Below are 12,912 nucleotides of genomic sequence, written 5' to 3' on the forward strand. Positions count from 1 at the left end.
ACCACGGTATATGTTAAAAGCATAATATCTGTATCCTGTAATATAATATTTTTTATAGGTTAGCGTACTAGGCATCTCACCCCGAAGACTGGGGTAAGATGGCAAAATAAATTTGATACAAATATATAAATGTTACTAATTCTAATATGCGATTTATTGTAAAATAATGCAAAAAACAATAATGCATTATAATTACCAACCCTTCTACGGTTGATGTTCACCTTTTTTCAGCACAGACATTAACACACGTATCTGCTTCATCTGTGCATGTTTCGTGAAGCTATTTCTTACAGTGAATGTACTGAATCCAGTCCACTTGTGATCGGTTTCTTTCTTAATAGTTTATTTTGCACACAACACACTCATTTCAGGTTTTCCTGGTTTATCAACACAGATGCAGTTTTCTTCCTTCCTTTTTCTAGTGGTTCCAAAATTGCTATCGGTGCTATCTTTTCAAACGAGCTCCCTGGTTTAGCTGCAACACTTGTACTAAATGCAAATCCCGAGCAGGCTGTTGAGAGTCATTATTCTGCAAGAGAATATCCCCTAATAATTTGAAATAATTTCCAGTGTCATCTATTTTGGGTCCCATTGCCGTATCGATGGAAAACGTCTCATGAATGACTGCAACCAATTCCAGCCTGCCGTTCAAACATTCTTGTTGAAGGGATGAGGAATAGTATTCGCTTCGGCAAATTGAAATGCTAGTCTTCGCAAACCTTCTCCAGTAGCAGGAAATCCGGAAGCCTGTATAGTCTCTTAATGTACAGTACAAGTTGTTTCTCATTTTCAGCTCCTTGGCAACCTACGAAACAAAACACAATATTTATTGCTAAAAAGTAATATTTTTTCGTAATTATCAGTGATTATAATTATCATTATTTCTGACTTTTTATTTTATTATGTACCTATATTTATTTATTTATGGTTTGAAACTCAAATAAATGTCTTACTATGAGGTCCAATGCCTCATTTTTTCTCATTGTTTTCTCATTGTTTTTCTTTATCCGCCTTTTCAAGGTCCGATATGGATTGTCATACTCCTGAGAAGCTCGGAAACAGTTCATGCCACCAGGTTCAACATGTTCCATTGCTCAGTCGAGCCTTTTCTTCACTCCACTGACCTCTATTTGGGTTCTTACATAATTTCTAGGCATTGCCTGCAAATAAATATATATATGGAAAAGTTATTATGAGTGTCCATCTTACCCCGAAGAAAATATGGCGTCTTCCCCAGGGATCGGGGTGAGATGCCAGTTGAAATATGTGATCCAATATGGCAGCAATCAGGTAGTAACTTGACACACACACACTTTAAGATATACAGTACATGATAAACACTTAGTTACAACTGGTACATGGGTACAGGAATCACTATTATTGTTTTTAAATTCATCTGCAATTATTTTACAGTATAAATTTTAATACTTACCACAGATTTTAGGCTCACAAAGGCGAAAAATATCCGTCCCAACTTCACTGAATGCTTGCCGCTCGAGACACTGACTCAAGGAAGTAGTGGACGGATCCGTGCTGCACTCTCTTGACACAGTGAAGAAACAGGAGCAAATAGGCGTCATACCCCGATTACCATCTTACCCCGATACACTCTACACTTCCAAATAAATTAGGAGATAATTATTTCTGTAAAAAACATGAGCTGAGCAGTGAATAGAATAAGGATATATTAATTCTAAAATCTTCGTTACACAGTCGCCTGAATTCAGTTTGGTAAAATATTTTAGTCACTTTTTACTTATTTTATAGCATTTTCCATACATTTAAAAGCATTTTATGGATCATTTTCGGTGATTATTTTAGGTCAACAACATCTGGCCCCTACTCTTGAGTGTATAAGAAAACAAAAGGTCCAAAAATATTGCCTTGTGGACCTCTCCCCCCCCTAATCATTCTGTCACCAGAGGGTGCACCTCAAACCAAGTGTTACCAGTAACAAACTTCTTGTCACAACAGAATTCAACTAGTCATTTACCCCCATTTGATCCTTCTGCCTAGACCAAATTTCCCCACTGTGTTTCCTTCACTACCTTCTCAGACTACTGTGTTGTCACCTATTACTATCACATTATCAGATACCTTCACAGACTTGATGAGATCATCTGTATTTGTTCATATAGTTCATCTGCACTGGCTGAGATTAGCATGTAGACTTGCGTTATGACCAAGTCAGCTGGTTTTGATCTCGAGGACACTTACTAAACGAGAACTTTAATCTCGGCACTAGTGAGCGACCGGGCTGTTACACAATCCAAAAGAATAGCTATACTTCCTTGCCTTGTTATGCTTTTAAGTAGGATAATATGGCATCGTGAATTTTCAAATTCTCGTTTAGTTCTGTATCTCATTTCTGAGAGCCCCAGCATATTGATTTTTTAGTCTTGTCATTTCTGCTTTTAACATCTTCATCTTTCTGGGGAAATATAATTCTGTAGTTAACCATTGCTTTCCACATCACAGTACCTGACTATCATGGCTGCCGAGATTTGCAGTCCATGTCAGACTGCTGCTTGTTGACTTGTCAGCAGATACCATTTCTCGGATATAAAACTGATGCCTACCCTTGACTAAAAATATGTACTGGGCTGCCTTTCCACCACTACCTACAGTGTACAGAAGTCAATCTTCTCCACTATAGTTGCAATTGAGGTCTTTTCTCATCCTGAGCTTCGGCCCTCCATATTTATGATCCCTGGAGAGAAGATAACCCAGTATTTTACAGCCTGGTTTATTTGGATATTCCATGTCACAACTGTAAGAGATTTCTTTTGATAACCTGATAAGCCCTGTTTCTTTTCCTGCCGTGCCCGTCTGCATTTGATAGGCAAACACCTCTGGAGTTTTCAACTCTCTGTATGTGTAATTGCCATGCCATCGTAAATTGATCCATAGATTGTCAAGATATCTGAACCAGCCAACACTATTGCAGGCTCCCTATCTACTACTGGGGATGTGCACTGTAGCCATTATGGTTCTTGTAAACATCCTATGGGGCAAAATTTTGAGACCTTGCTCTTATGTTTTTTACTTTAAAGTAAAGGCTGTTGTTATTGATGTACTGAGTGGCTGAGATGGTAGAGTGCTGGCTTTCTGAGCCCAAGTTGGCCAATTTGATCCTGGCCCAGTGTGGTGGTATTCGAAGGTTCTAAATTACACCAGCTGGAAATTTACCAGTACATAAACTAACTCCTGAGGTACAAAATTCAGGCACCTCCATGTCTCTGAAAATCACAAAAGTGGGGCTTAAAATTAATAACATTATTATTATTAACACTAAATTAACAGTAGCTAAATTTCAGCTTCAGTTTCAAGTAAACAGTTGCTACATTTTACCTGTGGAATAAAGTTGAATTTAATAACCTGTGTAAGGAATCATCATAAATGAAGAAGACGGAGGATATCGTTTGGCAGAAATATTGAGCAGAACGATGTCTTGAAAGCTTGCTTGGTGGAATAGGACTAGAAATTATATATAATGCTTCTGCAGGCAGAATACATATTTTGTTCTGTTTTAGATAATGTATTCTACATGACCATTATCTATAGATTCCAAGAAAATTATTTTGAATTACTGAATTTGTCTTGCTTGTCTTTAAATAAAAGTAGATTGGGGTGGACGGTGTGGACTTGATTCTCCTAGCTCACTACGAATATTACACTGTGTGTTCGCAATTGGATATATTCATACATATTTGTGTAAACAAACTTCATTGCTGAATTTAGTAAGTTACAACATTTTTGTTAAACTGAACTTAAGGAAATTGTTAGTACATTCAGAACTGTTCTTGATGGTACCTGTTAGTGAATTCAGCAAGCATTCAGTACTCCTCTGTAATCATGAAATAAAGCTAACATGTTCCCCCTGTTTTCAGGATGCAGTGTTAATCCATTGCATAGTGATTCAGTTCTTTAATATGTAAAGCCTACTACTCAAAACTTCCTAGTCAAGGTCAGAAGTATTGTTTTTTTCAATGTTAGAACTATAATTTACCTAGTTTAATGCATAATCCATTGAATGAATACAGTTAATTTAGTTTAGTTTAGTTTAGTTTATTGCCTTTCTTATATGGCGGGGCTCAGACTATGAAGCCTGCTATTATGCCAAACCATATTATACAACAGCTTTATACAATTTACAGAATAATGTACATAAAATCATTTTTACATATATTTCTAAAAATCACTAAAATTAATTTAACCTCTGGTTGAGATATTAGGCTTTGTTAACATTGTAAATATGCCTGGACTGTTACAGTAGCAGAAAGGCTAGGTGTGATGTCAGTATTGGCTTGCTTTTCTGTTAGATTGGTGTTGCCAGGACTTGCACAATGTGCTTCAGTGCGGTCATTCTTATGTTGCCTAGTAGAGGGAAATAGTCTCCAAATTCTGCTAATCTGCAGAAATGTTGTAATGGTTACCAGTATCAAGTTTCATTATCACAATAGCTTCTCAGTAGAGACGTGCTTGATACCGATGGGTAGTAACCAGAACTGTGGTTTTCTCAAATTTCATTTTATGGTCAATTATAGAGAGGGAGTGCTCTGCCACTTCAGATTTTTCAGGTTGGATAAGATGATGGCTTATGTTCTTTCAGTCTGGTGAATGCTTTGTTTGGTGGCCCTGATGTAAACACTCCCGCATGAACCAGGAATATGGTACATGCCTGCGCTAAAAGGTTTGTCTTAAAGGTCCTTAGCTGAGGGTAACTGCCAAGATATTTTTGTTGTTGTTGTTGTTGTTGTTGTTGTTGTTGTTGTTGTTGTTATGGTAGCCTTGGTAAAGTGACACTTTCGAACTCGGCTAATCCTATCAATAATTTCTGGGAGGTATGGAAGGAATGTCTTCCTCTTTTGTCTCTCTTCCTGTTTCTTCTCAGATTGTGGACGAGGCTCACGAACCCTCTCGATTTCATTTCTATTGTGTCCATTAGCTTGTAAAACTGAGAAGTGATATTACACTGGTACAGATCTGGTTGACACCACTTCTTGGCTTACTAGAACAGTACCCTTATCATTGTCCATTTATGTTTAGGGCAATGGTTGAGTCCATATTGAGATAATAGTATGTATGTATTGGTTTCCTGTACTCTATTATAGGCTGGATGTTGGGATTCCATCCTCACAACCATGTCTAGGAAAGGAAGTTTTCCCTCCACTTCTCTCTTCATCCTGAACTGGATTTATGTGTGGATACTGTTGAGATGCTGGAAAAATTTGTATGTATGTGTGCATTTTCACACTAAGCAAAAAAAAACATGGCGTATATATGTAGTTTCTGCCCACTAAGAGTTAAGGTACATTGACTCTAACATCCTGATGATGTTTTGGAGTATTATATCATTGACTTTCAATATTCTTTTCTCTCAAAACTCATTCTTTTCATGAAACTGCGAAGGTAAAATGATATGTGAGTTTGTGGAAATAATTGTTAGGTTATGAACATGGGGAGTTGTCTTGAACCAATTTAACGCCAACTTGATATTCACATTGTGACGATTGGGTGCCTGTTTTGTTGTAGGTGCTGACTATTTGTAATCGCATCATGGATGATGTAATACCAGACGAGAGAGCAAATAGAGATTTCCGAGTCAAATTTCCAGATGACGTCATGCAAGAGAATTTGGCTGGACAGCTCTGGTTTGGGGCTGAGGTAAGATCTTTTAATGCTTTGTTATTATCTATCTCTTAACTCTGCTGGTAGTTTTTGCAGTGGAAAATATAAACGTGTGTTTAGTGGGCTTCTAAGGTGGAAGTTATTCCTTTTTCCATACTGATGTACTGCAGTGTCAGCAAGTATTCTCCTTGCTGCTGTATTACCACCTTTCCTATAAGGTTTCCGTCTCCATGGCTAAATGGTTAGCATGCTGGCCTTTGGTCACAGGGGTCCCGGGTTCGATTTCCAACAGAGTCTGGAATTTGAACTATTATTATTTAATTCCACTGGCACGGGGGCTGGATGTATGTGTCGTCCTAATCATCATTTCATCCTAATCACGACGTGTAGGTCGCCTACAGACGTCAAATAAGAAATCCCTGCACCTGCCAAGCTGAAGTCCTCAGACACCTCCCGGCACTAAAAGCCATACGCCATTTCCATTTCCTGTAAGGTCTGTGCAAGTCAAAAAGCCTAGCATATGTCCAGGTAAATTTGTAGTAATTGCTCAACAAGCCTCACTGTATTCTGAAATCTGTACAGTCACTCTGGTCTGGTGTTTCATTCAGCACTTTTTTCTCCATCCAACCATTATAGTAATTTGTGACCTTGTTCTTGCATTAAATTGGACTAACTTTCTACATGAATTGACATATACATTTCAAAAACAACTTTCACAGGTTATTTCCGTTTCTTAAAATGATGTATTCTTTAAAATTGATGGGTGTTACACAAATTTTGTTCGGAAACAAAATATTATGGGTTAATTGGGGCAGAATATGTTATTTTTAATGACAAACACTATGAATAACAAACACACTGAATATTTACTAGGTTATAACGGTTTTAACGAGTGCAAAGGCTTCCTGTAATTTACAATCTGAATTTATTCCTCCCAAGTTATTGACATACAGTGCCAAGTGTTATAGAATATTTACATTGAAAACATTTGAATTATGCAGTATGTGAACTAAACCCAGCATAAATCACATAAAATGTCCAAAATAACACTGGTATTTAGTACATCTCCACATAGTGCAGCCGCGTTTAGAGAAACATGCTTAGAATATAGATCGTTCATCACAATAGTAGTCTGAGTCATTCCCAAGCAGAACGGTGCATTCTACCTCAAGAGGCATCTGATTATTGGTGCATTTAAGTTCTAAGAGAGGAACTTGGATAACAAAAGAAAATATAATCTTTTATATCTATAAAATCAGAAGTAAGTTTGTTTGGTTGTTATACAAATCTGCATGCCTTCTCTGATCAGTACTAAAATTGATACCAAGGTGCATGAGACACTCGGATGGGTCGTAGAAGTAGTTGTATTGTCAAATTCAAATTTTAACTCTGTGTTGTAAGGGGACATAAAACAAAATATTCACTAAAATAGGCAAAATATCAAAGTTATCTTAGAAGGACCGGACATTACTCATTTTATGCCCCTCACTGGAACAAACAATACTCAGCAAGTCCGAAAAGGACTCCAGAAACAACATTTTAAGGACTTAAAATCAACCGTTTCAGAGATATTTCCAAAAAGCTCCCTGCTCTTTGAATCTGATCAAGGAATGGCCTGCGGTAACTATGGTAACGTTAGCTCAAGGTGTCCCATTCAACTTCCCCTCTAGCTCTGTAAGAGACAGTGCTCAAAAATTGGTGGGCCTAATTTCAACTGTCTATTTTGCAGTGCTATCTCTCGATATCCTTAGAAAATGCTTCCTTTAGTCCTCAAGGCCTGCTGTGATAACTTACAACTGCAAAGAAAGATTTAATTTGCTTTCACTTTGCGACGTATTTTCAAGTGTTTGCTGATATAATATTACATTTTATTATCACAACAGTTCATGTGTATTATTGCATTACCTCGAAACTTTGCAAGTACATCTCTGAAGGGAATATTAGTGAACAACAAGATACATTGCAGGTAGATTCAATGCCTTGAGTAAAGTCGACCCCCTATATAACACTACCCTCAGTTACTGCCCATGACAAACAGTGAATGGATATTCCTTATGGAAATGGTATATAGTAAGTACCTCAATCTAATGCCATCCCTGCTTACCACCATGCGCCATTGGTGCCACAGGTACAGAAGTGCTGCACAAAGTTACAAATGTGCTTGATACTTTGCCAGCCTTTGGTTTAAAATGATCAGCAGGAACCCAGAAACCTTTCCTTTGAATGGAAACATGTCTTTTTATCTGATCCTTTAGGAATGTGAATGGGTTGTGCGTGCTACCGACCCTCATTATCTGTAGCTCATTATCTCGAGTGGCATGGTGCCGGGGATTGAATTGTCTTGCCGTAGATGGGAATTTCTGAAAGGCTTGCCATAATAGGCTGTTTCCGAGAAAATCTTTGGAAGCCTGGGCAAACCAGTGTGAGAATAAAGAGCTTGATAGTAGCACATCTTCAGTCCTGTCTGTGCTGTATGTACAAGTTAATACAATGAATTAATTCATACCCTAAAGGCAAGGCCTTGTCGCTGCAACCACATTTGTCTCTCCTCCGCTGAGTGTTTCAGGTCAACATTTCTTTTTCAAATTCAGCCTGTCCATCACAGAATTCAGATACTTCTTCCTTGGACTTCCTCTTTCCTTCTTACCCAGAACTTTTCCTTCCAGCATAGTCTTGAGAAATGTGTTATGTCGAGTGTGGCCAAGGAATTCGGTTTTCCTCTTCTCTACAGTGTTGATCAATTCCCTTGTTTCATCTATTTCCTTAAGGACCCTATTGTTCGACTTTTTCTCTGTTCAACTTATTTTCAGCATCCTCCTCCATATCTCCATTTCCATTGCTTCCAGGAGTTTTGTATCGTGTTATGTTAAGACCCATGTTTTGCAACCATATAACAAAACACTCCACACAAACATTTTGGCAAATTCTTTCCTAATTTTAATGCTAATGTTCCTGCTTGTCAGAAGATGTTTCTTGTTACTGAAGGCTTGTTTAGCTAGAGCAATCCTCCTCCTGATTTCTGTGGTGCACCTGTTGTCCTGAGTGATAATGCTTCCCAAGTAGCAAAATTGACTTACTTGTTGTCCAATTTTGTCACCTATCTTCATGTTTATTGGTATCTCCTCAGTTGATTTCTTGACAACTAATACTTTTGTTTTCAAGCTGTTCAGTTTCAACTTTGATTCTTGTAGTGTCGATGTTAAAACTCGTAGCATTTTACTTATTTCCCTCTCTGTATCTGCAATTAATGCAGTGTCATCGGCAAACCGTGCACAGTGGATTTCTTGTCCGTTAATCTTAATTCCGAGCCAGTGACGTAGATGTTAGGCCCCTTTAAACAACAAGCAATTTTAATTCCTTTGGTTTTTTGCTTAAGTTTTGATAGGGCTTCCTCAATGAACATATTGAACAAAAATGGAGATAGCGCACAACTTTGTCTCACTCCCCTTCTAATGGATGCTGTCTTAACATTACCATTGATTTCTATTGTTGTGCTTTGATTTTTGTACAGGAGTAAAATGAGTCTTCTGTCCATTCAGTCCTACATTCTTCATGTTCCTAAAGAGCTGTTTCCAGTTTACTTTGTCAAAGGCTTTCTCTATATCCACAAATACAATGTATATTTTCCTGTTAACACTGCCTTCTTTCTAGAATAGTTCTTAATGCTAGAAGAGCTTCTCTTGTTCCCTTCTCTGTTGTAAAACCAAACTGATCCTGTGATGTATATTGTTCAATTTTCTTTTTAATTCTGTTTTTAATTACATTAAGGAGTATTTTGGATGCGTGCGATAGCAGTATTAGTGTTCTATAGTTGGAACTGTCGGTAGCATTTCCTTTCTTTGGTAATGTAACTGTCCTATTTTTCGTAAAGTCTCCAGGAATTTTGCCGTTGTAATAGCATCATGCGGTGATACAGTATCATACAGTTGCTCTTTCATTCTTTCTCCTATTCCCTTGAGAAGTTCTGCTCGTATGTCGTCCAGTCCGGTTGCTTTCTTGTCCTTTAATTGTTTTAGTGCCATGTCAAATTCTTCCCATGTGATTATTGGGCCTATATTTTCTTCCACCATCTGTTCAGGTTCAATATAGTCTAGAATTGCCATTACTTCTTCATCCCAGTTCAGGTCTTCAAGATATTCCTTTAGCGTTCTGCGATATCTTCACTATCAATAAGTAGTTGCCCATTCTTATCTTTTATAACTGAATTTCTTGTTTTGGGTTTATATTGGAGTGATTTGATCATGCCATATGCTCTATCTGTTCTTCCTCCTATTATATCGTTCTCCGTAGTCTGCATAATTTCCTTCAACCATACTTCTTTTGCCTCCCTAGATTTTGTCACAATGAGATTCTTTGTTTTTCTCTACTGATCTTGGCCTACTGCTGTGTTTATCTTCTTATACTGGTTTTGTTTCTGAATGAGATCTAATATCTCTTCAGTAATCCATGGTTTTCTTGGCTCTAGTCGTCTATTCCCTAAAGTTCTATGTGCTATCTCAGAGATTCCTTGTTTCGTCATTTTCCAGTCCATCTCACAATTATTAGATTACATGAGTGCATTTGTATCCTCTGCATATTTCTGTTTAATTTGTTCGTTTTGCAATTTGTTTAAATTCTATCTGACTTTCTTCCTTCTGATTATCTTTTTAAATCTGAAATTGCACACAGTGTTGCCAACTTATATTTTCAAGATCCGCTAAATACTACTAAAAATCTGCTAAAATTCCGCCAAGGAATCCAATCTCAAATAATAGGCAATAATAATAATAATAATAATAATAATAATAATAATAATAATAATCTGAGTAAAATTTTCGACCCTCGAAAAACAGAAGATGGATATAGACTGAGGTCACGCAAAGTGACAGAAGATCTTTCCAACATTACAGCAGACATCCGAAAAAGACGTCTGAAATTTTATGAACACGTCTGCAGACTGCCGGCAAGTAGACTAACACACAAGATTCTCACGTACATAGAACATCTAAAAAAATATTCCATGAGTACTAGAAGTGAAGAAGGATCTGGATAAAGCCCAGATGAACTCAAATGACACCACGGACAGAAACTCTATAGGAAAAGAATTAATGGATGGAAAGTGCAACCAGAGAACGAAGTGAAAAAGACGACTTGGAGCAAAGTGAACAGAAGAACGAAAAAGGATCCACGGAGAAAGGATGAGATCTGTTTGGCAACTCAGAAAAAATCGTTAGAGCTTTGCGTGATCCATTGGGTCCATACGCAAATAATAATAATAATAATAATAATAATAATAATAATAATAATAATAAGAAGAAGAAGAAGAAGACGAAGACGAAGACGACGAAGACGAAGACGAAGACGAAGACGAAGACGAAGAAGTAGTAGTAGTAGTAGTAGTAGTAGTAGTAGTAGTAGTAGTAGTAGTAGTCTGTACTCACCTGATCTGTGAGTTTCACTAGTATTAACCCCCTGCCTGCGAGTTGGCGAGCTAAAACTTGTAGGCGTTTTAGTGCTGGGTGCAAACTAGGTGAATCTCCTATCTCAAGGGCCACACACAGAAAAGGCCAGTCCATTAAACGGTCTTCCTTCATAGCATAAATATAAATTCTACTCTCTCACAGTTTCATTATCTGTCATCATTCGTCAACTAAGAGATAAGTACTTTTTCCCACGCATTACAAATTTATGATATCATGATCTCATAACATCAAATCCAAATAACATGTTTTCCTCATGTGACTGCTAGCTCCAGACAAGAAATACGGAATAGCTTGGAGACAGCCTGGAGTACACATTTTTTTTAGAAAAGTAATATAGATAAAACGCTAAATTCCGCTATAATAAATTAGAATTCCGCCAAAAAATCTGCTGTCCGCTAAACGATCTATTTCTCCACCGACAGTCTTCTAATTCTGCCAAATCTAGCGGAAAATCCGCTAAGTTGGCAACACTGATTCCACAAACCTACTACGCTGGTGTAGCAGGGGGAGATGTGATACTCCCATGTGGCCTGTCCTAACCAACTTACCGGCGGACTTGGCGAAATAAAATAGCTCTCACGGACCAAACACACAACCCCCTGTGGGTGGGGGATGCAGGTGAAGAATACACCCACGATATTTCCTGCCTTTCGTAAGAGGCGACTAAAAGGGGCGATCAAGGGATGACCGAATTAGAGCCATGACTCTGCTTGTAATTAGTACCACCACGCAGGGAACACCATGGGTCGCTTTTACTTGTGTGTAGTACCACTATGTTATGTACATAATAGGTTTGTGTTTAGTAGCGATAGTATGTGAATAAGGGTGAGTTTTACAGTACCTGTGATTAGTACCACTATATGAGCAACACCATGGGTGAGCGACACCATGGGTCTGGCTTGCCTATGATTAGTACCCACTATGTGAGGAACACCACGGGATAGTACGAGTTCCTGTGATTAGTACACCTATGTGAGGAACAGCATAGGTTTGTGTTGCCTGTAAATGGCGCCGCAATGTGAGAAACACCATAGGTCTGTGTTACATGTGCGCATTACATTTCCTGTGAATAATACCATAATGTGTAGAATACTCCAAGTTTATGCTACTTTTGATTAGTACCGCAACGTGACAAATACCATGGTTTACTTTCCTAGCGATAAGTACCATTATGAGGGGCTAATGACCTGAATTTTGGACCCCTTTAGACAACAAGCATCATTGATTCAGGATTGTGCTTGAGAAGCAGTCCCTTGGTCAGTAATACTATTGTTTAACACTAGTTTCTGGGAATGTGGGGCATTACGGGTCGAATCCATTGATTGTTTTAAATGCATATCCATCCATTCCTTCTTCGTCGTCATGTTTTGAATTCTGGTCGGTGGATGATTTTGGACTTATAAATTGTGATTACATTTCCTCTCATTTCGTACCATTAGGGGCCGATGACCTAGATGTTAGGCCCCTTTAAGCATCATCATCATCAAATCTGAAATTGTACTTTGCCAACACAAATGTGTGATCACTGTCTGCTTCAGCACCAGGGTAGCTGTGACTTGATTTTATTTTATTACTATACCTAGCTTTAACTAATTTGAAATCAATTTGGTATCTTTGCGTGTCTCTGGGACTCTTTCAGGTATATAGTCTTCTCAAAGGCACTTCAAACATGGTGTTAGTTATTACCATATCATGCTGTTCACAAAACTCTTGTAGCCTGTCACCTTGGCTGTTTCTCTTTCCCAGTCCAAATTTCCCTATTCCCATTCTGTCTGGTTTTGAGCCAACCACAGCATTGAAATCTCCCATAATCACCAGA

At 38.0% G+C, this 12,912-nt stretch overlaps 1 protein-coding gene across 2 annotated transcripts in view; it reads left to right on the forward strand.

Annotated features, from left to right (window-relative positions):
- LOC136878907 (lateral signaling target protein 2 homolog) overlaps window positions 1-12,912 on the forward strand; it is a 212,828-nt gene that overhangs the window by 129,027 nt on the left and 70,889 nt on the right. For both annotated transcript variants that reach the window (XM_067152505.2, XM_067152506.2), the window contains exon 3: window positions 5,536-5,667. In XM_067152505.2, the coding sequence (XP_067008606.2) occupies window positions 5,536-5,667 (132 nt within the window). The remainder of the gene's footprint in view (window positions 1-5,535; window positions 5,668-12,912) is intronic.

The sequence above is a fragment of the Anabrus simplex genome, chromosome 8 (assembly GCF_040414725.1).
Source record: "Anabrus simplex isolate iqAnaSimp1 chromosome 8, ASM4041472v1, whole genome shotgun sequence".
In the NCBI taxonomy this organism is placed as follows: Eukaryota; Metazoa; Arthropoda; class Insecta; order Orthoptera; family Tettigoniidae; genus Anabrus; species Anabrus simplex.